Source organism: Fusarium flagelliforme (assembly GCF_020744385.1).
Source record: "Fusarium flagelliforme strain FIESC 12 MPI-CAGE-AA-0113 chromosome Unknown B0J16scaffold_3, whole genome shotgun sequence".
NCBI classification, from domain to species: domain Eukaryota; kingdom Fungi; phylum Ascomycota; class Sordariomycetes; order Hypocreales; family Nectriaceae; genus Fusarium; species Fusarium flagelliforme.
In genome coordinates, this window is record NW_025763505.1 from 647419 (window position 1) to 672933 (window position 25515).

General features: G+C 50.2%; 5 protein-coding genes across 5 annotated transcripts; 3 read left to right on the plus strand and 2 right to left on the minus strand.

The window, feature by feature from the left end:
* Positions 1 to 2370: 2370 nt before the first annotated feature.
* Positions 2371 to 3037, plus strand: B0J16DRAFT_89652 (uncharacterized protein). Its single transcript, XM_046134648.1, has 2 exons — positions 2371 to 2901; positions 2954 to 3037. Exons 1-2 carry the CDS (start codon positions 2499 to 2501, stop codon positions 3010 to 3012), a joined length of 462 nt encoding a protein of 153 aa, XP_045984154.1. The 5' UTR covers positions 2371 to 2498; the 3' UTR covers positions 3013 to 3037.
* Positions 3038 to 5078: 2041 nt separating this feature from the next.
* On the plus strand, positions 5079 to 6192 carry B0J16DRAFT_89658 (uncharacterized protein). The gene is made up of 4 exons (XM_046134649.1): positions 5079 to 5219; positions 5273 to 5399; positions 5451 to 5704; positions 5758 to 6192. The coding sequence occupies exons 1-4, from the start codon at positions 5208 to 5210 to the stop codon at positions 5902 to 5904; spliced, it is 540 nt and encodes a 179-aa protein (XP_045984155.1). The 5' UTR covers positions 5079 to 5207; the 3' UTR covers positions 5905 to 6192.
* A 1245-nt stretch (positions 6193 to 7437) lies between these two features.
* Positions 7438 to 11629, plus strand: B0J16DRAFT_370225 (uncharacterized protein). Its single transcript, XM_046130352.1, has 2 exons — positions 7438 to 9498; positions 9555 to 11629. The coding sequence occupies exons 1-2, from the start codon at positions 7719 to 7721 to the stop codon at positions 11282 to 11284; spliced, it is 3510 nt and encodes a 1169-aa protein (XP_045984156.1). The 5' UTR covers positions 7438 to 7718; the 3' UTR covers positions 11285 to 11629.
* Positions 11599 to 19278, minus strand: B0J16DRAFT_89691 (acetyl-CoA carboxylase). The gene is made up of 2 exons (XM_046134650.1): positions 18617 to 19278; positions 11599 to 18500 (listed from the first exon to the last, which is right to left on the minus strand). The coding sequence occupies exons 1-2, from the start codon at positions 18809 to 18811 to the stop codon at positions 11850 to 11852; spliced, it is 6846 nt and encodes a 2281-aa protein (XP_045984157.1). The 5' UTR covers positions 18812 to 19278; the 3' UTR covers positions 11599 to 11849.
* Positions 19279 to 22840: 3562 nt separating this feature from the next.
* Positions 22841 to 24675, minus strand: B0J16DRAFT_317914 (nuclear distribution protein nude 1; the record flags this gene model as incomplete). The annotated part of the gene is made up of 2 exons (XM_046125402.1): positions 22841 to 24352; positions 24445 to 24675. 2 exons carry the CDS (start codon positions 24673 to 24675, stop codon positions 22841 to 22843), a joined length of 1743 nt encoding a protein of 580 aa, XP_045984158.1.
* Positions 24676 to 25515: the final 840 nt, after the last annotated feature.

Here is a 25515-nt window from a genome sequence, read left to right on the forward strand (position 1 = left end):
GTCTTGTCTTGTATAGTCCAACCCCATATGCGTCATGTCCAAGCGCATCACTTTCCGATTGGACTATCATCTGCAAGCGTTTAAAACCTTCTCATCGACGTTGTGTTTGTTTTGCAAACAGCAGTAAAATTATGCGTTCCAAGCCAATGGGACACTTTACAGGTGAGGCCGGTCAGAATGGGTGTTGACGTTGTTCCTCTGCTTTATTTTAGTTGGGTGAAGAATGCGGACCATCCAATTGGAATGAGGGAAAGACATGTATGTCTATGTGCGTCTATGTAAGATAATGACAGGTCTAAATAAAGGAGCCGCATTAGACGCATAGGGATGTGTCTGATGCTACGAGAGTATGTATGTATGTATGTTCAGAGTTATTGCTCATGCAGAAAATGACAGAATCAGAGTCACACTGGATCAGACTGTGATGGACTGGGGGTTCGGACTTAACTGAGGTAGCATATACCAGGGGTACCCCTGCTACAGATCCCCTGCCCTGTTGAAGATCGTTCCATGGCAGGTTGTCTCACCAGCCAGAATTTCCCCGGGGAACTAGAGCTAAACCTCTCCACTATAGATGTTGAAGCTAGTTAGCCGAGAACCACGAACCCCTCTATGAACTAATAACCAGGAATCTGGTCTTGTCTGGTTTGGTCTGTAACGATGGAATTATTCCCGGATGCGTGGCCAGGCAAGGTAAAAAGAAGCGAAGCGAGACGAGACAAGACGAACCCCTGAGCCTCACTCGCACACATGTAATGTCACCATACCATCCATTTCAACTGTCTGTCTATCCGGGCTTAGCTTAGCTTAGCTGAGTGAGGCTATCACCGCTCGACCGGCCGAGCGACCGGTGGGACAAGCCTCATTCTTACCTCTTCTCTCATGAGGCGGCCGCTGAGAGACACCTCACATTTACAGTACAGTAGTCCAACTATTCGAACTGCCATTCATCCGGCCTCACCGGAGTCCGAAATTGCTTTTTAATTGAGAGGAAATGCACTTTACCTCGGCTTATAGTGTAGGTAGATACGTCAAGTCGAGAGAGAAAACGTCAAGTGAAGAGGAAAAACGTCACACACCACCAACTAAAACTGCACGATATCAATAAATCGGATCCATTTTTTGCATATTGCACCAACTTGTCTCGGTTTCAGCCCTTTTAACAGACGCCATCTGCACGTGGCTGCAGACTTTACGCTGTAAATCCCCTAATGCCACAAGAAGAAAAGTCTCTGGATGTACTGTAGGTAGGTACCCGAGGCCTCCGTTTTTTTGCTTTTGCCCACGATCTGGGCTTGGAACCTTGATTCTCTCACGTCAAAGACAACGGAAATAACGATCGTCTTGTTTTAGATCGTGCAGATGAAAAGATTAGTGATCAAACCGTTTCTTTTGAAGCTGATCTAGCAGTAGGTAGTGGGCTGCCTTGCCTTAAGCTATACTGTGGCTGGTTACCTCACTGGACCTTTTGAGGCGTAAAGTCTAATGCCAACGGTTTCGGTTATCTTTACCCCAAGATAGGTTCGACTTACCGTGTTCCCGTAGATATTGTATTTCTAATGCAAGTTAATCTTGTCTTGGCAAACCGGTATATCGGTCTGAAGTTTGCTGTACCAGGTACTGCGATACACCTACCTAAAATAAAATACAAAAATGCAGATACCTGCATGTTGCTCCACCATGGGTTTCAACCGGGCTCTTCCCAGGTGGCCACAGGGATCGTGAACTAACCTAACCTGACCTGACCTGACCTCATAGGTGAAGTCAGTACATGGGCACCTGTGCACAGGGATCGGCCACACAGGGCCAGGGCTACCACACACCTGCAGCGCTTGTGGAGGGGGCCTTGCTTGAGCTTGACAGTCCCTTAGGCGAGTTAACTAAGCTAAGGTAGGGGTACCTGTGGGAAACTGCCGAATTTCCATCCCACTACGGAGTACTGAACTGAACTTAATACCTTGAACTGCCTTTCTCACTCACACCTGAGCTTCTTTCTGTCTTTGCCTCAAACTTCGCCTCGCTTTATCATCACATCTCATCACACCAACCAAACCTCCCTCTCTCCATCTCTTGCTTGACTCGAACAAACAGCCCTGGATCTGGACTTCCTTTTCCCACACCGAGACTGCACGCACGACCTCTTCTATTTCGACTGTTGGTGATAAACCAATCCGCTGTACTGCCAAGACAAGCACGGTTCTTTTCCGCCTCTATCAATCTCTTATCCACCATCCATCCTTGAACCAAGTATATCACCAGCTTGCTTTGACCCTCCGACGAATGAGTCCGCCTTGCCCATACAATCTTGGGAGTTATTCTTCCACCGCGTTTGAGTCCTTGGGACAGGACAGGATAAGGGACGATTTGATGGACCTATATATCGGCATCAGGCTTCCCGGTTATGCTTAAAGACCTTCTGGTCCGGAATTGAGATCGAGGTATATTAGTGCCATGTACACGAGGCTTAGTTCGACCTACTTAATTACCAAACCAAAATCATGCCAACACTCACCATTGCCGTCCAACCTCCTTCTCGCGCCCGGATATCCACCATCTTTTATCCTCCGCTGGTTGCAGAGTTGACTTTCAAAGGACCGTTGCCTGGGTATTACTTCTTTGCCATGGCTTTGTTACTCACTCGTAATGGAGACATTGTGGAAGAGGGCTTGACGGGGACTACCTCGGTTACGGGCGTAGATATCACGGCGCATATTGGATCCTCAAGAACGACGATTTATTTCCCGTTTACCGACCTTGGCGTTTTGGCCGAAGGCTCCTATAAGATTCGTGTGGATGTATACAAGGGTTCCTATGAGAATCCGGACGGTTTTACCTATCAAGAGCAAACCAAAAGCAGTCGCATCACGGTTGTTAATGAGGAGGTTCCACCCGGAAATCCTAGTACGTCTATTCCATGATCTTTCCCTTAAAATCATGTATTAATGAATATCAGGCTCTGCTGAGCGTGGTGTGATACGAACCCTACAAAGCGTAGGCGTCCCGATTCCTTAACAGAGGATAGCAACCAACTGCGTCGCCACAGTCGAATATTCTTTTCACATCAACTTTCAATAATCAGGGAAACGACAAAGATGGCGTGAGACACGATGGGCCATGGGATAAATTGGATAGAATCAGGACATGCATATTTCTTGTCCTTTTCTTTTATTCTTCCTTTACAGCGGCGGCGCAGGTTCTGGATATGAGTTGGTTGCGTACAGTGACACGGCATTGCAGCATGCTTGTGTATTTCTTCTATGATCAGACAATCAAGTACATTACCTTGCATTCAACTCAATAGAGTTGACTCATCACACCTCTCTGCGTTGGGAATTTCAAAGAATCATACATGTGTTGGCTAAAGTGAAACAACAGGCCTACGCTGCCGAATTAGTTGCATCGAGCTACTCAAACGGAAAGTCGTGCATAATATACTACTTTGTGCAGCGTGTTCTCTTTAAATATGGCGGGAATCGCGCTATATGGCCGCGTCTATACGTAATCGTGACAGGTAGGCAGCTTGCCGAAGTGTTGACCAAGTCGGGGATTTTTTTCGACTTGTCAGTCCAGGCTATTATAGGCACTTTAGGCGAAGTCTTGCTGTTATGACGCCACGCGGCTATATGCAATAGAACGTCAACACTCTTCGGAGGTGGTCCGAATTTCTCAGGGGCTTGTTTGATTGGCTTGATGGATCAAGGGGCCGTGGAGATATGAGAATAGATTTATTAAGTGCATGATCTGAACAGGCTGCATACGTCAATAGGTTGCGTTGATTGGCCAGGGACCGTATTCCCCGGAAGGGCCCTGTTCTTCAACACGGTAACTGTACATGCGAGATGTCCGTAGGCTTTACAAGTCTGCTATGATGAGTGCAATGGTAGAACGACAAGGGGTTTGAGGTGTGTTAGGGAGGCTACCTGTCTAGAATTCGCCGAGATCTCACCGGAAGGAGTGTCAGATTCTTATTAACCTTAACCACCGACTTGCAGCATCCCTTACAGTTGTTTGTTGGGAAACTCGCCATATAATCCATTTATATGGGGACCGAGATCCAACAAGTATCAACGTCTTGGAGTATCTTCCCTACTCTCGCTAACGTATATACAAACCAGGGGTGTCTCAGAATCGTATGATCTCGGATCAGTGGATCCTCTGTTCAAGTCCGGATATACAGTCAACATGATCCGGGGATCCAGCCCCGATCTCACGGTCCGATCAGCGGTGGAGCAAGCCTCGATCGAACTTATCACCATCCTAATGGAAATAAGGCTGTGAGTTGACCACCGTTTTTTCTTTTCTTTTTCCCGTATCGATCGTCTCAACGGCTCCTGCACATGACGACAGGGACTTATGGGAGGATGCAGAATGATGGAGTAATAAGTGAGACAGACAAGATGATCTTTCAACTGGGTCAAATGCTTGAGGCCCTTGTCAAAGTTACCGGCCCGACAATCTTTGCTATCTGAACGTTGAACTGGACGTCATGATGAGAGCAACAATGTGCGGAAATATTTCGGCTGAAGTTCACATTGAAGTTGAGGTATGGTATATTATGCGTTTATTCTGTGTTGGCGTAGGCAATTTCATTAGAACATCTATAGCTAGAAAGCGCAATTTCTCATGGACAAATTCGTTCTCATGTGATCATGATACCAACAATTCCTTCAGATTGGCTTCACGATGTTGGGGACCGGTCACGTGAGTCGAAATCTGGATCCTGCTTTTTGCGCCCGACAGGCTCAGAAGGCAGGTACGCCTGCACTATCACGTAGGGCTGATGAGTCTGCAAATTTGGGCAGGAACGGCTACCACGCAGCGTTTTTCTGTTAGCGCTGTTGTACCCCCACCAAACGGAAATTTCTCCAAGATCCCCTCACATCAATCAATTCATCAAACCCGACACCGGCCATATCGCCGCCTTAATCTCATTTTATCTGCTATTAGATTGAAGCTACATCTGCAGCATCTCTCGCAATGGTGTACTACTTCACATCCAAGGTCGTCGAGCCGGCGGGCTTCATTTACGTCGGCAAGGACAAGTTCGAGAGTATGATATACACCCAGAGCACATTTTACTGTGCTTATCACTACTGTTTTCACGCGGGCTGAGACTGGATGATAGATGAGGACCTTATCAAGTTCGGCTGGGAAGAGGATATCTGGTAGGGAGCTCTGTGAATGAAGATGAGACGGGCGAGTGCTAAATGAGATGTAGGGTGAGATAATGCCGGCAGAGACTCGAGGTCGGAAATGCTGATCTAGTGACTAGTTTCACGCAGATAAACTCTCCAGCGCACATATCTACCTTCGCATGCAGGAGGGCCAAACATGGGATGCCCTTCCTGAAGAACTGGTTATGGACCTTGCTCAATTGACAAAGGCCAACTCCATCGAAGGTACATCTTCACCCACCACTCGCGACCCGAGCACCTTCTAATCATTATTAGGCAACAAGAAGGACAATGTCACAATCATCTACACACCCTGGTCCAACCTCAAAAAGGACGGCAGCATGGAAGTTGGCCAAGTCGGTTTCAAGGACCCCCGCAAAGTCAAGCGCATCCTCGTTCCCCAGCGTGAGAACCCCATCGTCAACCGCCTCAACAAGACAAAGGTGGAGAAGAAGCCCGATTTGAAGCAGGAGCGGGATGACAGGCTCAAGGAATTGAGACGTCGTGATCAGGCTGACTTCCAAGCGAGGGTAAGTCTGGACGGAAGAGATAGAGGAACTTGGGGACTGACACTGTGTTGCAGAAGAAGGAAGAGGCGAGACAGGCTCAGGAGTGGAAGGAGAAGAAGTGGCAGAAGGATCATGCTTATGATGATATCTTTACTGAGGAGAACATGGTTGGTTCGAGTAACCAGGACCGTGATGAGAACTGGGAGGACGACTTCATGTAAGACATCGAAGGGGACCCAGAGACAGCGCAACTTACCACCGACAATTACGATACAAAGCATACGCTTTGCCTATCACCGAGCCTCTGTATACTGCGATGACAGTCTTGGAGTACTTACGTGATGCTAGTTCGACAGCATGTCATTGAGAGCTTTCCCTCAGTGTGCTTGCTATGTACGACCAGGAACGCATAGTGAAAGCTAGCTGAGTGGAATCTGATGTCGGGCTGGACGGACTGGTTCTGCCCATGACTCTACCTGACTACTGTTTCGCAGTACACGTTGATGACCTTGACCACCAACAGCCAGGAGCATCATTCGGATCACCCTTCTGCTACATTGCATACATGGAGCCCCTTGTTTTTGCATCCTACTTCGAGCATCTGCCTGTTCTATCCATTCGGCACAGGCTGCTGCTGAGCTTCAACTAAGAAAGGGGTAGCATCCAGGCTTCCATAAAACCATGTATGGATACCGAATACCTTCAGGTGACGATGAATAATGAACTAGGCTTCTGCGATGAGAGTGTTCGTGGCAGAGTTGGGCATCAACGAGTGCTTGTTCGTAAGTAAGATGGGGCAGTCTGAAGCAGCAACGTTCCTCCCGGGACACTCGGAAAAAAGTCACAATGAGGTAACATGGCGATTCCAACGAAGAAACTTGTTGTGTTGCGCGTCAGTAAGGGCTATGCGAATCACAAGTGCGTAATGATGATAGTCCGACGGACTGACGAATTTGCCTACGTATGTCTCTATATTCCCAATTAGACCCAGCCAGCTACGCAATACAGCCAGTGAAGCCAGATAACGAAGGGACTGTGTTCTTCCAATGTGGAATCGAAGCGTTTAGTAAATGAAGAGATCGAAACTGGGTGATGTAGTTGAAGATGCTGATTGACCAAGGATCCCAAGCTATGAGGGGCTGACAGAACATTGCTGTTCGGCGCATCTTACAAATATGAGTCTAACATCAGGCATTCAAATTAATTCTTTCATACTAAAATGAAGTGATGTCTTGAGCCGGTTTGTAGGGGATTGATAAGACGTTGGATAGCGTAATCATATAGTCACTTGGGGCGCCTCTGAGTTACGCAACCCGCCCATCAATGAAGATTAGGGTTCGATGCATCATGTCTAAGAATTAAGCCTATGCGGATTTGATAGCATATATAAAATACCGTGTCGATTATAGTTTGTTCATTGCAAGATGAGGCTTTTTGCTCGTTCCGAGGACCTATGCTTCCTCTCTGGGAAAGAGAACTGAGCGCATCCCATCGTATCATAGATAATGCATATGGTAAGATTCAGAAGCTCAAGATTGGACCGGATAGAACAAATTAATTTGTGATATCTTACCTGGACAGTCCAGATTACAATTGACAAGGGGTGATAGGCAACTGCATTCTTTATGAGGGAGGTCATGTGATCTAGATCTAAATGACGGAATCTTGGCCAATCAGATGGTCGCTGATCATTCAGGCAGCAGCATTCTGAGATTATGGGACCGCGAAGAGGCCGTCGCCAAGATCCGCTTTGTAGGCAACCAAATAAACTGCTTCTCTCAACAAAAATAACAAGAACAGTCAAGCCCATATCTTCAATCAAACATTACCTATACTGCATCACTGTTCTTGTCTCTCTATCGCATGTGACTTTTATACGGCTAGTCAAAATGGAGAGCCTCAACTAAGACCAAGACCGAGCCCCGCATCAGATCGCCATCAAGCATTTATCTCATCGGACTTGGCATCAGCTTCATATATACAAAACAAAGCATATTCCATCTCATACTGGCTACAAACAACATAGATCATCAAAATGGAGTCCTTTCTACCTCTGGGTGGCTTTCAGCTGCCCTTCCAGAAACGCCTCAGCAGACTGTACAACGACACTAAAAAGTCAAGCGACTTCGTCAAAGAACCAATTCAAAATGAAGAAGACCCGGAAATCAAGGCCCTGCATCGAAAGCTACGGATTCAGAAAGATCGTCTCGTTAGCTGGGGTCTTGAATGGTCTGACCCAAACCAGTCTGAGATTGATGAGTCTCTATCGAAAGCTGGCTTGAGCGAAGTCGTCGGAAGCATCATGTCTACCATTAAGGATATCCTGGCAGAGGCAGAGCCCCTATGGCTAAGCTCAAAACGCATGATTCAAGCACCGCAGACCGGATCAAAAGATACAAAGCCTCCCCTGATCCAATGGGATAAGAACCATTTTGAGGATCTGGTCAATGACCTCACTTCCTCAATCGATACACTGTACGATCTTTCACGCACACGGGCAGCTGGATTACCTAGGAGAGCGTCTAAAACGCCATTCAAATCCATGCCTGCGGACGACTTTCGGCCTTTCGAATCTAGTCGCATGCAAACGCCTCAGCAGATTAACCCTCAGACTTTGACACATTTACGACCTAAGCAAGGAGACGAAAGCACCCCGCCTCGAGAAGTTGTCTTTATGAGCAAGACAGCTTATTCGGAACTCACACATGGGACGACTCGCGAGCCATGGGCGCCACTACTACTCGAATACGCTACTTTTGACTCAATCTATGCTAGCACCGGTATCATGCCTCCCATGGCTCGCTTCGAGAAACTTTCCGCCGGCTTGCAGCAAGATTCTCAGAGGTCTCCCGGTACATGGACTGGTCTACCTCGACTTCTCGGCTACTTTGAAGATATGGAGAATTCAAGACTTGGACTTGTCTACCGCTTCCCTCCATCCTTCAACGCCGTTTCATTCGAGCGTCTCACTAAGAACCCTTCATATAACCTACCGACCCTGGGAGATCTTCTATCGACATCAGGATCTGAGCCTAAGCTGGAAGCTAAGTTCAGACTGGCCCACAATCTCATGAATACTGTTTTCGACCTACATGCTCGGGGCATTACTCATGGAAATATCGACCCGACAACTGTCTCGTTCTGTGACGCTGCGACATCACAACCACAGGTGTTCAATGGAGAGGTGGATATTCGACGTCCCCTTCTTTCATCATTCGATCTATTCTCAGAGGATGCTTCTTTGACATCGACAAGTCTCTCCCGTCATCCGCTGGATCCGCGCAATGCACAAAGATCCTCCTCTAGCAACACCGACCAGAGAGTTCACGACTTATACTCTTTAGCTATGCTTCTACTTTCGGTCGGTCTATGGAAGAAGCTTGAGGATCTTGTTCCTGAAAACTCGCACAAGGTTCCCGAATCAGCCCTGGAAGAGCTCGCTGTTCGATGTGGCAGCTTATACATGAAGGCAGTTCAGGCATGTTGGACTGCAGTCGATGATGCCCTTACCGGGCAATCGCCTGGTGAATCTCTGATGTCTTCAGTTCAGGTTAGATGCAGTCGCTTCTTAGAGGCCTGTTGTATCTTGGACGGCGTTAGCGGTTTGGAGGAGAGACTCGATCATGAGCTTAACTCTGGTGAAGCGTCTGCACCAATTGAGACTCCTCCCACCAAGATCAGCAAGGATACAAAGGATATGAAAGACTTCAAGCCACCTCTAAAGGCTGCAAGTGAGAAGCCAATGTCAGCCTCAGCGCCAACCTTGGGGGCGGAGAAGAATGCTTTCAAGGTTGAGAGTGCTATTGACAACGAGGGTATGCACCGTTGCTCGACGTTATGTGCTTTCTACAGGATGCTAATTATTTTATAGACTCCCTGGACAAACAATCCGAAACTAAGATGCGCCTTTATCCCCACGTTCCCCTCGCACCAGAGGTCGTGGACAGATGGAATAAGATTCTCATGCCCCAGATCAACCACGCTCTGCGACACTTCTACAAGAAGCACCCAGAGTCTGTTGAGATTTCACTCGAATCGGTTGGCCCAAGTCCTCAAAAGACACAGCCAACTGTTCTTGTTGTGTGCACCTCCGTGGGCAAGGTTCGCGCTATCCTCAAGAAAAGAATAGGTGATCTCTTTGATGGAACAACTGGTTTCGGACTTAAGGTCTGCCGGGGTCACGTTTTGAGGTCTCGTCGACAGCCTGGCTCGGTTCTCAGATCTATGGCTAGAAGGTGTGCAAAGGGCGAGGGAGATGATGTGGAAGCTATCAACCCTGAATACCAGGAACGCCCAAGCAATGGTGCAAGTATTGGTGCTTGGATTGGAGACCGCCATCTGCCGCCTGTCAGTCTAGGAGGTCTCGTTATGGTTGACGACAAGCCCTATGGCATGACAGTCCACCATATGCTTGATGATCCAGATCGCGATTTTGGACCAAGCGACACTTTGAGATGCAGTGCCCTACCCGATATGGACTGGTACGCACAATCCGGTGACGACAGCACTGTTGATGACGAGTTTGGCTACGAATTATCCGATACTGAGTCTGAGGATTACTCGGACTCTGATATTACGAGCGATTATGACGATGATGATGATGAGGAGGATGACGAAGATGAGCAATACAACGAGCCGGGTGACATCCCGGGTATCGAGCCAGGATGTGGCGATGGATATATCGTGACACAGCCTGCGTTGGACGACGTGGAAGAGGGCTTCTATCCTGACCCTGAGACTCAAGACGAGGATCACCTTGACACATACAGCGTGGGTGAGATATACGCCTCGAGTGGCATCCGGCGGAAGCAAGCCTCCGGCCTCGTACATGAGGTTGACTGGGCTCTGTTCGAGTTTGCCCACGATAGGTTGCCTGATGAGAACACTATTCCTCGCATCGACACGAAGTCTGGATCGTTACGACCTACGGCTGTAGCTTCTTCAGACTCACTACCAAATATGGAGGTTCAGTGTATAGCTCGTACGAGCGGCTTACAAACCGGCAAGATCCTTCCTGCACTGACAAGCGTCAAGATCTATGGTCGCGTCTCGCCCAGTCACGCATACCAAGTTACCAGTGCGGAGGATACCAAGCAAGAGGATTCACACAAGAGTGTCCCTCTTGGCATTCCGGGTGACAGCGGTGCTTGGATTGTCAGCCGTGATGAAGGTCAACTATGCGGCCACGTCCTCGCCTGGAGTCAACGCAAGCGTGTCGCATACATCTGCCCCATGGACGTCCTCCTCCAAGACATCGCGGAAACACTCGAAGCCCACGAAATCAAGCTCCCCGGCGGCAACGCCGTGATAACAAACACCATCTCCAAGAAACAACCCCAGTTTATGGAAGATGACCTAGAGGACCTTCTCTCAGAGGAGGAAGAAGATCTGCCACCACAGCTAGTCAGCTCTCCTGATCCAGTCAGAGAAACAGCCGGCAGGCGAAAATCGCCGCAGTCGAATTATAGCGCAGGTGCGAGCGAAAGAAGCTCTTCGAGTCCGATTCGGCTAGATACGTCTAGCGATTTGGGAGGATTGTCGAATCGGTTTGAAGAGAGTTTGAGTATGAGCGGTAGTTTTGGAATAGGCGTTAGCGGGTGACAGCGACAGTAGGATACGTCGTTTATCGTGATGGAATTGTTTTAAATACCCTAGCTTTATGAATAGTTTGTTGAATGTGAACTCAAGTTCCAGCGTTATCAATGATGGTCTCTAGGTGTCAGATTATAGGAGTGCTGTTTGCAGTTTGAGTGTTTCCTACGCATAAGTAGTCGATAGAATGTCCATGATAGCATATCTCGCCTTATCAACTTGTGTCGCTGTAAATGTTCAACTGTTGCGATCACACAGGACTCATGACTTGCTTGCTAATATACTCAACTGTGATTTTCACGATTGTGTTGAGAAAGCGATCGTCGAACATTGCTTATTCACGATGGCACATTCGGGAAAAATATTGAACTTGAACTAATGAATTGGATATGACCAGATCGAAACTATTCCAGTACCAGACGCCTCATACACATTCCCCCGTCTATGATCCTTTCATTTCTAATTGTCTTAATGACTTGACATGAACCATGAGTAACATAAATCGCCAGTAAAAAAAAAACATGTCGGGAATTGTTCCCATTCATAAAACCTCCTCAAATGTGTTCCATCTCCTTTACTGCTGGAGGTACTTGAGAATCTGCTCCCGCTCCTCAACGGGCATAACTCTCAGGACCTCACGAACACCAGTCCATCCGGCCTTAGCGTGACCTCGGACAACGGTGGCAACCTCAGCTGCCAACACCTCAGACTTGAGTGCCTCGACCTTCTCGCTGATGGTCTTGCGCTCAGTCTCGTACCACTCAGTAACAGCTTGGTCATCCTTCTCCCAGTCAACAATGCCCGACCAGCTGCGGAGAAGGTGCATGTATCTATCACGAGTCTCCTTATCCTTGGTAGCAGTCTGGTTGTGGGCAGTGCTGATGATGGTGGAAGTCATGCGGCGCAGGATGTACTCCTCGTTGAGACGTCGGCGAAGACGCCAGTAGAAGAAGCGTCGGGAGTTGGACCAGTCAAGAACGTCGCGGACAACACCCTTGGCCTTCATGCGGCCAGCACGATCGTGGAGATCAGCGAACTGGACAGCGATCTGAGAGTAGACAGGCAGGAGCTCCTTCTCGCGAGCAGCCATCTTCTTCTTAATCTCGTCGGTCTGCTCAGTAGACAGGCTAGCGTCCTGAAGCTGCTTCTTGAGACCAGCATAGGTAGGATCCATGCGGGCCATGGTCTGAACCTGCTTGTCCTTGCGGTACTTGATACCAATGATACCATCGGGCTCAAGGACACCACCACGAGCCTCGGTATCAGCGTACATCTCCATGGCAGTCTCGTTGATGGTAGGATCGACGACGACCCAAGATCCACCACGAAGCTCACCGAAGGGAGGAATATAGATGAAGATGGGCTGCTCGTACTTGACGAGGGCATCAACAATGAAAGAACCGTACTTGAGAACCTCGTTGTACATGTCGCGCTGACCACCAGAGAAACCACGCCAGTTGGCAAGGATCATGAGAGGAAGCTGCTCACCGTTGTTGAAGTCGTTGATAGCCTGAGCAGTCTTGAAGGCGGAGTTGGGGTACCAAACACCACCGGCCTCGTTGCTGACCTGCTCGATAGAGTCGGGGTTGGCAGGGTCGGCAGGAGTGATGTTCTCCACAGATCGGACCTCAACACCGATGACACCCATAGGGATACCGCCGAGACGAGCACGACCAACGACGACAGTCTTGGCCCAGCCACCGAGAGCCTCAACGAAAGAGTCCTTATCGAAGAGACCAGACTCGAAACCGTCCTCACCCTCGCGACCACCGATCATCCAGCGGACATCGTAAGGCTGCTTCTGGGGAGGGTAGTAAGTGACATCACGGTTCCAGTCATCGACACTGGGGCTGACAGGAACGGGGCTGTTGCGCTTCTCGGGGACAAATGACATCCAGTCAACAATCTTGGAAACACCGGCAAAGTCATCGTTGGCAGTCATGTGAGAGACACCGTTGCGGTACATGATCTGAGTGCCACCAAGCTGAAGGTTAGAGGTGTAAACCTCGCGACCAAGCAGGTTGTTGAGAGCGGGAGCACCAGTCAGGATGATGGGCTGACCCTCAATCTGGACAGCACGCTGACCAAGACGGACAAGGTAGGCACCAATACCAACGGATCGGCAAGTGACCAGGGTAACGGTGAAGATGTCGTTGTAAGCACGGCTGGTGGCACCGGCAATGAGACCAGAGCCTCGGAGACACTCAACACCAAGACCCTCCTCCTTACCGATGACAGTGACAATCTTGTGTCGCTTCTCGCCGTCCTCGGTAACCTCCTCGGTGATGACGTCCTTCTCGAAGCGAGTCTTGGTCTCCTCGTCGAGGTAGAGGTACTTGAAGCCAGTATCCTGCTTCTCGGGGTTGTTCCAAGCAACCTTGAAGTGACCCATGAGCTCATCAGCAAGGCCAAGACGAGCACCAGAGTTGGCAGACAGGTAGATACGGGGGATGCCGAGCTTGCGGGCAAGCTCAGTGCACTTGTAGAAGAAGTCATCTTCCTTGGGACCAAATGAACCAATCTTGTAGGTGATATCGTTGGCAATGACGATGAAGCGTCGGCCGTTGGGGTACTCAGGGGTGCGGGCCCTGAAGATCCAACCAACCATACCGCAAGTGTTGGTACCGGGCTCACGGTTCACCTCATCGAGGCTGTCCTTGTCATCGAGAACAAGTTCAGTGAAGCTGATGCAGTCACCGGTCTTGGGCTGCTGAGAAGCCAGGCTGGGCTGAGCCTTAACAGCCTTGACCCAAGTGTTCTGGATAGCCTGTCGGAAAAGCTCAGGGAAATCGTAAACGTACTGAGTTCCCATAAGATGAGCCTTGTAACGCTTGGGCTGGAGCCAGTTCTTGGTGGGGTAGGGGGTAGAGACGGGCATCAGGTGCATAGGACCCTTCTCGTGGGTACCTCCAATGCTGTGGAAGACCCACTCGCCCTTCTCAGACTTGCGCTCAGCGTACATGTCGACATCGACAACGTAACCAGAGGTGTTGGTGATAACGACACGGAGAGGGTAAGGCTCGCCAGTCTGAGGATCAGTGCAGATAATGCGGATCTCGACCTGAGCAATACGGAGTCGCCAAGCACGAATACCGAATCGGTCAAGGAAGCCCTGGAGACTCTCCTCGACTTCCTTAGGCTGAAGCTGGAACACAGGAGAGAAGTTGATGAAGACCTGGTTCAGATCAGAGTTGTTGTTGCCAATAATCTCGAGAGCGTCGAAGATATCGTTGACGACGCGGTCAGCCTCAGAGATGAGGTACTCGGCAGTAGGGATCTCATCTCGGAGACGACCGGGTCGAATGACAGCACGAGTGAAGTATCGCTTGTCGGTGTCCACGTTCTTGCCCATACCCTCGTAAACGTGGATACTCTTGTTCTCAGTGAAGACGGGCTTAATGTGGAACTTGCTGAGACGAGCAAGCTCAAGCTGGAAAGCAAGAGCAGGCTCGCTGTGACGGATACTGTCGTCCTCCTTGTACTCGGGTCCACGGAAAGTGTAGTATCCGGGGTAAGAGCCATCGCTGTGACCGCAGATGAATGTAAGACGGCGAACGCCACGGGCGAGGAGTTCATCCTTGAACTGCTCGACGATGGGAAGGATGTCCTCGAGAGTCTCGCGATCGTCACGGTTCTCAACGTCACGAATAGCAACGTTGATAACAGCAGAAAGCTCCTCCTCGTTCTGTTTGAGAGGAGCAGGCTTGCGCTTGCCGCTGAGGTCGGGGATAAGACCAGGGGTGTTCTTCTTCTTCTGCTTCTGCTCGTGAGCAAGAGCCTCAAGGGCCTTACCAATGAGATCCTCAGCCTCATCGATGTACTTGCAAGGAACGATGACACCCTTGCGAGTAGGCTCATCCTCCCACTTGCTGGTGAGGTATGACATGTCGCTGATGGAGTGGATTCGCTTGAAGTTGAACTCACCTCCGCTGGGGGTAGCAGGAGTGGAGGGAGCAGCAGACTGAAGAGGAAGGCCGAACTCAGATTGGCCAAGCTTTCGGAGCTGGAAGTCCCAAGAGACGAACTGGGGGTTATCGTTCTCGTCCTGGTGGTACTCAATCTGCTTCAGGATGTAAGCACGGTAGGCTCGTCGAACGTAGACTTCGAGAGAGGCCAGAGACACCCAGGGGTCATCGTGAGCGAAGAACATGGTCAAAACATCAAAGACAGTGTACTTGGAGTCAACGACCTCCTTGATGATATCAAAGCTAGGCTCACGGTGGTCCCAGCCAGTCTCGCCGTATCGCGACTCAACGACGGAAGAACGAAGGATGTGCTCCATCTGAGAGGTTCGCTCCTCAAGCGAGGGGAGGGCGCACTGAATCATGATCTCACGAGCCTTGAGGGAGACCTTGGAAGTAGGTCGAGACTGGAGCTCGGTGAGCAGGCGGAGAGTCTCGCGGAGGTTCTTGGCGACGCTTCCTGCCTTGGGCTTGTTGGGGCGGTACTCCTCAAGGATAGCCAGGATGAGAGAGCTCTTGGAGCTGACACGGCTGTGAGACAGGACAGTGTGGACAACCTTCATGATATCATCCTTGTGCTGGTCACGGAGCTGCAGGACAACAGCATCCTCCTGAGGCTGGTTCATGAAGAGGTTCTCAACCTCCCAGTACTGCTCCAAGAGACCCTTGATGACGCTGAGCTCTCGGCTCTTCTGACCCTCGGCGTACATGTCCATAACCTCGGTCAGAGGGGCGAGAGTGGCCTTGAGGAGGTCAGCATCGCCGGCATCAACGTTGTCCTCGAGGAACTTGTTAAAGGCCTTGCTGAGCGCCTTGGCGGGGAACTCGGCGTTGCGAGACTTGCCGCGCTCAATAATCTGGGTGAACTGAGCATCGAGCTTCTGGGGCATACGGGAGTGGAGGGCAGAGAACTGAGCGTTCCACTCGCTGTAAGGAAGCTCGGTGTCTCGGAGAACCTCGATGAGATCCTTGAGGGTGTTGGCCATGATAACCGAGTTGTCATAACCAAGGAGAATGTTGTGGAGGATGTTGTAGAGGAGAGAGAAGCGCTGAGCGGGCTTAGCACCGACAACGACAGGCTCGCCGTAGGCAGGGAGCTTGTCAACGAAAGCCTGGGCCTGCTTGACACGGCTGGGGTCGTCGAGAGCCAAGATACCGAGAATGTCACCAGCCTCGAGAGTGGCTCCGGGCTGCTTGATGAGCTGGACGATACCATCCTCCTGGGCAACGAGAGGCATGTACATTTTCATGACCTCGACCTCGGCAAAGGCCTGACCGGCACGAACGTGGGCACCGTTCTCAACGGAGTACTTGACAAGCTTACCAGGGCTGGGAGATCGAAGCTGGGTAGGGTCGTTCTCCTGTTCAAGCAAGCAAGTCTTGCTGTCAACGGACAGACGGGTGGCGCCAACCTCTTCCTTCCAGTAGACGTTGTGGCTTCGTCCGTCAAGGAGGACAAGGAGACCACCATCACTCAGAGAACGGACACCAACGGAGCACTTGGAACCGTTGATGAAAAGGTGGTAGCTGTCGACACTAGCGCGGGTAGCTGTGAACTTGTAACGGAAGCCCTCGTAGATGAAGTCGATGGTGAAGACAGTCTTGAGGACATCCTTGGAGGGAACCTGGCCCTTCTCAAGGCCAGCTCGGTACTCAGCCATACAAGCCTCACTGGCGATGTGAGCCTTGGCGACGGCACCACACACAACAGCAAGCATGGTCTCGGGTCGCTCAGCGGTAAGGCGCTTGGAGATAAGCTCGTCCAGCCAGCCAGTGGAGATGGTGTTCTCCTCGAAAGCCTCGGTCTCGAGAAGCTTAATGAGGTACTCAATGGTGGTTCGGAAATCACCACGAATGCTCAGCTCCTTGAGGGCCATGACCATGTGCTTCCTTGAAGCAGATCGGTTCTCACCATAGGCGAAAATGTGACCGAACTGACTGTCAGAGAAACTGTGGATACCACCCTGAGAACCGACGGAGAAGTAACCCCAGACGTTGGAGCTACTCCTGAAGTTGAGCTCGTGCATCACACCGTTGGAAGGCTTGAAACCCTCACCAGGATCCTCGGAGGTGATTCGGCAAGCAGTGGTGTGACCCTTGGGCTGGGGTCGTCGCTGGCTCATGGCAGTCTCCTCGTTCTTGAACTCGAAGTCGATGTCGCTTGAGGTCTTGGGGTCGACACCGTAAAGGAGTCGAATGTCACGGATTCTGTGAAGAGGGATACCCATGGCAATCTGAAGCTGGGCAGCGGGCAGGTTGACACCACTGACCATCTCAGTGGTAGGATGCTCGACCTGAAGACGGGGGTTAAGCTCGAGGAAGTAGAACTTGTCGTCGGCGTGGGAGTAGAGGTACTCGACGGTACCGGCAGAGACGTAACCGACGAGCTTACCGAGACGAACAGCGGCATCCTCCATAGCCTTGAACGTGTCGGGCTTCGCGATGGTAACGGGAGCCTCTTCAATAATCTTCTGGTGACGTCGCTGAACGGAACAATCACGACCGAACAGGGAGATGTTGTTTCCATACTGATCGGCAAGAAGCTGGACCTCAAGATGGCGGGCGTTGCCGGCAAGCTTCATGATAAAGATAGGAGAGCCAGGAATCTCGCTGGCAGCGGCCTTGTAGAGAGCCTCGAAGCCCTCCTCCTCGGTAGCCTTTCGGATACCCTTACCACCACCACCCTCAGAAGCCTTGATCATGACAGGGAAGCCAATCTCCTTGGCCTTCTCAAGACCCTCCTCCCATGATGACACGCATCCTTTAGCGTAGATATCATCGGCAACAGTAACGATGCCCTTGTCGTCAACAGCGACCTCGTCGACACCTGTTCCTGACCAAGGAATACAGGGCACTTCGGCGTGCTGTGCAACAATTGTGGAGGAAATCTTGTCACCCAGTGATCGCATGGCAGATCCAGGGGGTCCGATGAAGACAATCTTGTTGGGAGAAGCGGCCAGCGACTCTGGCAGCTTTGGGTTTTCTGAAGCGTGACCCCATCCAGCCCAGACGGCATGGACATTCATACGCTCAGCAATGTCGACGATCAACTCGACGTTGGCATAGTTGTGGTTGTTGGTACCGCCGGGAACCTCGACGTAGTGGTCCGCCATTCGGATGTATTCTGCGTTGGCCTGCAGATCTTCGGGTGTAGCCATCACAGTGAAGTGAATGGCTCGCTCGTCGCCGAACGTCTCGTATGCCCATTTTCGGACTGATCGAATCTCCTTAACGGCAGCGATACCGTTGTTGGCAATGAGGACCTGCAGAGCAAAAGTTCTGTTAGTTAAGCAATTCCTAGATGCAAATGGCCAGCAATGGCGGGGTCCCAATTCCTTCCCCAATGCTGCCAAATTTTGTTGAATCGAGGTTTTCTTACGTTGGTGATGACAGTGTGACCATCGTTTTGGCCGACAAAGTCCTTGACCTTGCTCGGGGGAGCATTCTCCAATCGGTTGCCGCCGATGAAGTGGTCTGCGATACTGTACTTCTCTGCATACGACTGCTTGCCATTGACATAGGGCACCGACCGCCCATTGGCACCCTCCTGGGCACCAGCTGAGATCTCAGTCATGGCTGCTGCGTTATGTGTAAAGAGAAGTAAAAAGGAGGAGAGGAGAGATTATGGAGGAGAATCGGGGGAGAAAGAAGTCGAAAAGTCGGGAATGAGGAGATTGATCAAAAGGTTGAATCGTGTCTCTCTCAGGTCGTCATGAGCCGTCTAAAGTGGCGGGCGCGCAGGGCAATCACGGCAGGGGTAGCTCCGGCCGAAGAAAAAAAGCAAGACGGGTGCTGGGTCTGCTTGTTTGGCTGTTGGGGAGAAAAAAAAGTGTCCCAGGAGTGTGGTATAGGCGCTAAAAATACAGAAGGGTTTAAAGTGTAGCCAGAGGTAAAATTAAGATGGAGGAGATGAGAGGGAAGGAAGAAACACAGATTCTGGCTGAGGAGAACCAGAAACTGATTATGTAGATAAGAACAAGAGGTTAATCTTGATCTTCTTCCTATTGGACTGGACTCTAAAGGTGAGGAGAGGTAAAAGAGAGAAGAACTCTTGAAGAAAGGGAGAAGAAAGTTATGTGGGAGACGTTGAACCCAAGTACATAAAGGAAGCGATTGGAAGCTATCGATGTACAACAAGTACAGTCCACAGCTGGCACTGTACAAAGATGGAGACCAATTCAATGGATCTGCAAAATGCTCCCCACTCCATTTTCCCCTTGCGGGTTGTTGACCTGGTCCTGTTGACTGCTGTTGGCTGGTGGCAAGCCTAGCAAGTCCCTCTCGGCACCTGGCGGGGAAGAGAAACGTGGGAAAACTAGAACTGTTGGGAGACAAGCCCGCCCTGGGCGTAGACTGACCCCCTGGGGGCCCTGGGGTCATCCAGTGAAATGAAACCAGCAGTTTAGTCTACTATTTCCCCCAATGGAAAAAAATGATTTGATACACTGTACAGTACAGTCGAGCAGTGGATTTTCTTTTGGTCATGTCGGCTTTGCAAAGACCCGGAATGCAGAATGCAGAGGAGGGGCACCCTTCAGGGTCCATTCTCATGACATGGCATCCCATGGGAGATGAAGAGGTTGAGGGGCCGGTATTTTTTTGCTGCGGGTGAAGGTGGGGCCGTAAACCACAAGTAACTTTTTGATGTACCTATCACCACCACTACATTCATCATGACTGCCAAGCATAGCAAGGGACAAACAGGGTCAACTATCTCATTCCCAGCCAAGCCATGGCGGCTCCGGGTCATTAATTGATGGGGTATGGGTAATGACACTGCATTTAGTAGTGCGCGCATTGGTCTAAACTTGAGGTGGTTGAGAAAGGCAGCTTCATACGGAGACCGAACAAGACTCCGGAATCCGCATCGGAAGCCGGATGCTATCATGTTCAAGACCTTATGCCATAATTGGAGAAGTTATCATGACAACTTGGTTTGCTAGAATCAACGGTTTCCAAGAAGTAGACGTAGTGAATAGTAAGCTGATGATCTGGTAAGCTGATATCATGGCTAGGAAAGTTACTTCCTCACAGACTTAATATAATGATCTTGAGTTCATCAACTACTTTTAAGGGTGTTCAGTTGAACCTATTGAAGCTCTTTAATGTTTACTTCATTCATAGTCGGAGATTTTCGGTCCATCGCCAGGTAGATGCATCATGGTGGCTTACACATTCGGAACCCGACCGCCAGCTTACCCATCCATACATATCACCACATATTACCACACATTATCACATATTATCACATATTACCGCATATTACCACAACAGTTCAACTCTATACACAACTACTAATTAGTTACTAAACTTATGAACCTAGCTCTAGCATTGACGGCATCTTCCTAACTCATTCATAGTTGACTTACAACCCAACCGTTTAACCCTTCGTATCCCAATTCCTCATACCATCAGCCTAACATCCCTCCCACCACAAGGCTGAACTGTCACTCAAATCCCATGTACATACACACCCCTGTCCGTTATCGTTATCAATCAAAAAAGCCACAGATGCAAGCCGCATGTTGAGAACCAGTCAGGCGTTGAGACCTGCCAACGCCAACTGACGTCTTTACTCTTGACGTGACTTCCTGTGATCCGGTACCGTTGACCTGAGCTTTTGCCGAGCGGGAGCCAGATCGAGGAAGCACGGGACAAGGGACTACGTATGTCTGTAAGTGATTACATGCCTGGTTTAAGACTTCAACCTTTTTGGGTAGTAATCTTTAATTTCTTCTCAGCCTGATAATTACCCATTCCATGATTCTCTTCGGTGAGGCTGGGTATCTTTTAATGAGACTGGATACCTGTAATCAACAGTCAATGGATCAGTTCTTGAGCCTCATCTCATCTAAACCAGGACAGCCCAGCCTAACCTCCACTTCCCTTGCCCAAGCAATACCCCTGTCTTGGCATCCCATCTCCATACCTACCAATGCAGACTTATCTTCCCCAGCATCAAGAGTACATACTGTACTGTCAAATCTCTCATATTAAAAGGCTGGTATTCGTCATTCCACCCAAGATAAGATAGCTCTGTGAGGTCGATGCGATACAACATCTCAGATTCACCAATTCTTGACCGATGAAATGCCCCCCACTTCCCACTAGCGTCCTACCTTATTTATTTCACACCCCCTTCCTCTGTGAAAAAAAGGACCTCCTCCCCAATTGTTGAGTTCCCCAATCTTCCATCCAATTAGACAACTCCCTTATTTTTCGGGGTTGATCTCAGAGCCGCAGCCTCGCAGTCCGCGGATCCCCAACATTGTTCTTTTTTTCTTCCGTCTCGGAATGGCGGCATTGCAGGATATCTATCCCAGATCTCAGGGTATGGTAATACCCGGAACCGAAGCTCGGTGATACGTTGCTGTGACGTGTTGTGTTGAGTTCGGTTAAGCCGCGCGTGTTTTGATATCGCCAGATCGTTATATCCTCTGATAGTAAGGGTTCTTAACTGAGCGATAAACAGATTCGCTTGCCTAAGGATCTGGGTAGTGGTTGCATCCGCTGCTCCTATCGGCTCAACACCTGTACATCCTCTCAACCGCATTTTGAACAATGGGTCTTGATCTTGGTTAACCGTCGTAAAGTTTGCAGACAAAAGCATTAAAATTCTATCCCAACTAAGGCCAAATTGTTGTCTCTTAAACAAAGACTTTGCTCAAATAAATCCAAATGCAGATCACACGTCACTTCTGAAACTGTCATGAATTCATTGAGTATGTATTTGGCGTACCGAGACTAGGGCTTCATCTCCATCCCCAGATCTCGAGCTAAGGTTTAAGATACTGTACAATCAACTATGTATGTATCATACGCCTCCCAATCTGTATTTACACGTCTTTCACTCCTTCTTTCTCCAACTCCAATGCACAAAGGGAATATTTAATTCAAGTTATAGTAAGTTCAGGCCAGAGCTAGCCCGCGGGCCGCTGCCTCAGCCTTGTCAGACATCGTACGACTCCCCACTGATGTCCGCATGTCCGCCCTCCCCCCGCGAGCAACCTTACTTCAGTAAGAAAAGAGTAGCCTCGCATCAATTCCTTCCCCAGTATTACCCGCTCCTTTTTGGCAAGCCGTTTTTAGAAAAAGAGACCATCCAAGCAGATCTGCTCGGTCGATGACTCGCTTTCGGAGCGGTACACCCCCGTCTATCCAGGCCCAGCCGGTATAGTTTGTATGTATGTGATTCGGATATACACCAGGCCAGGCCCTCTCTTTCTCTTCCCTTTCCCTCCCTTCTAGAAACACAAAAGAAAAAATGATAAATGCCATCCGTGTCTTCATAACTTCCGTAAACCCCGGTGCCGAAATCCCATGTACCCAAAGAAGCAGAAGTATTAGTAACAAAAGTCTGCCAGAGAGCAAGAAGTGGAATTCCGTAACCATCGTCAACACCGTCTTCGCCGTCTTTGAAGCGCCAGCCGTAAAAGTATGCCGTACCGTCCAACCCATATGTTTTGCAGAAACGGATATCAAATGTGTGAGGGTGAAATGCGACCAATTTGTGTGAACCGCTCGAACCGCTGTAAAGTAAAATAAAATGATAGAAACACAGGCGATCTGAAAGAGTAGCAGAGCTATGTAAGGGTTTGACTGCTTAGTATGTCTCTCCCAGATCGCTTAGTTGTTTCCTTGGAGGTCCGGATACGCTGGACCTCATAGCGTTGCTGATCCGTCGGCTGCCGCTTCGCCGACGGAGGGATGGCATGGGAATACCACTGCTTTCACCATTCTGGTTTGAGTATGTACCTCGGCGGCTTGGTGTTCGGAACTCGCCCTCGTCCTCTTCCTCTAGGTCAAGTTGGCTGATGCTGGCTGAGTGACCGTGGAATCCCATAGAGGAGCGAGATCGGCCCATGGGTGTTCGTGAGCCTGTAAGTGATGCACGTGAAATTGGTCGTGGGATACCCTCGCCAGCAGCTCGAGAAGGTGGCCGAGCATACGACGTCATACTAGCACGTGAGCTTGGCCTACTCATCTCATCTGGGCCTCCGCGGTTCGGCAACGGTCCAAATGATAGTCGGCTGACTCCAGACGTGCTAAGTCGAGGAACATGGCTTCCCTTGGACGTAGATGATAGGATGTTAGTAGGGGTAGGCTCGTCGCCTGCTACCGAAGATGCAGCAGAACCACTAGTGCGCTTGCGAGAACGGATCGTAATCGATGAAGGCATGGCAGTGGCGCTGTATACATTGGTCCGCGGTGAGGCTCGAGGAGGCGTGCGAGTCGGGCCGGGAAGCTTAGATCGCGCGGAGTGCACACGAGCCTCAAGTCGCTGCATTTGCGCCGTGAGAGTTCGGATGTGGGTAAGCGAGTTCGAGGTAGGAAGCTTGTTCGAAGCCGAGCGAGGTCCAACGGCACGCTGGGCGGGAGTGCGCATCGTGGTCTGGCCACCAGTCGAGATACGGCTGCCAGGTGCGCGTTGCGCCGACGTAGCTGTAGGAGGCTTGGAACGAGGCTTGGGTGTGGTGCTAACGTCGGCTGAAGGCAGACGAGAGCGACTAACAGTTCTGCGGTGACCCTGTGCCCTTGAAGCTGCAACCTTGGGAAGAGGCGCAGAAACATCAGACATGGGGGGCGACGGTGGGTCGGGAAGCTCGGAAAGAGTATCGCCGTCCTCAGTTGGTACAGGCGACTTGGAGTCGGGAGGTGTTGTGATGAGAGGAGAGCTGGCGGTAGAACCGGGAGAGGCGGGGTGGCCGTCGAATGTCGGTGACGCAAGAACAGAGAGGTCGGTCGAGATGGTTGACAAATGTCGAGACTCCTGCTTCTTGATTTTGTCCTGAAGAAGCTCGGCTTCGATCTTGAGGTCGCCAAATTCCTCACGCAGGCGCTGCGACTCGATACGTAGTTGTTCACGCTCCTGCTCAACGATCTTGATCTCCTCCTCCATCATCACAGCCCTCTCGATCGCTTGGTTGTACTTGGATTCCATGTCCTCCAATGATGACGTGGTGTTGCGCGCCTGTCGCTCAAAATCATCGTTGGCAACCTCGATATCCCTCAGCTTCAATTGCAAAGTTCGGTTGGTGTCTCGAAGGGTTGTGATTTCTTTCTCGAGCGCATTCTGGGATGCGCTAGCCTCGGATTTTGATTCCCTATATTTTCTCTGTGCGACGAAAAAGAAGCGGTTGAGTCAGCCAAAATGTCCGACCGACCAGAGTTGACATCTGTGTCTGAGGTTGTGGTGAGTCAACATACCTTCCACTCTTCCACTTCATATCCCAAGGCCTCGGCCTTTTCTTGGTGATAACGCTCCTGCTTCTCTGCTCTTTCGATATCCTTCTCCAACTCTTGCTCTAGTTCTCTGCTTGAGTCTCTGAATTCGGCGAGTTCGCTCTCTAGTTGTTCGTATTGCGACTTGTACCAGCCAAGGGTATCCTCGACGGTGGCACTAGGGCCTGGCGGAGATGATGGAGGCTCAGAAGCCATGCTGGGCGGTATAATAAGTTATCTTGTTGCGATGGTTGCTTATGTTGTTTATCGCATTGATACAGCCGAAAAGGAGGTAATGATCGTTATTGTGGAAATGTCGGGAGACAAGATAGAAGATGGCGCAGGTGAAAATACAGGTACAAGAAAGATAAAAGTCGTCGGTGAATTCGTCGAGCGATTTGATGTTGTCAATGCGCAACTGTCATTGTCGTTAGTCGCCCTGTTCCTGGTCGAGGTGGCGGGAAGATGTCGCTCACCGATCCCCAGACGGACCCAACGTTGATCAGAAGGGAAACAGACTAGGAGTGCACCTTCGCTATGGATGACCCTGAGTCGCAACTGCACTTGGCGATAAAGTGCAGTGAGTCGCTACGCTAGAATTCTGCTGTTTCTGTTAGTTAGTAGTTGCGGCCGCTAGAGAGCGGAAGTTCCATGGATAGGAAACGTCGCGCGGCGGGTTGTCGAGAGAGGTTGTTGAATGTTGAATGTTTGGCCTGTGACCCTCGCTGTTGATGCGACACCTCACTGAACCAGCCAGCCCCCCCATTCTCCTTGTGCCAGCATCATGCACTATACCTATAGAAACCTAGCGCCTGGCAACCATGGGCAACAAGAGCGTTTTCGTTCCTTCAACGACCCCACTATTGGACAGCAATCAAGTGTCTCAGATACACGTGACTCTCCCTATGACTCTTTGTGCCTGACTTATGGTCATGATCCCTCCTCTGTATGTATGCGTTGGCATTCGACCCAGGTACTATTACTGTATGTGATTCTAGATTCATGACTTGCAGTGCGCCTATCTTGCCTTGCCCTTTCATCTTGAGTTTCTCATGT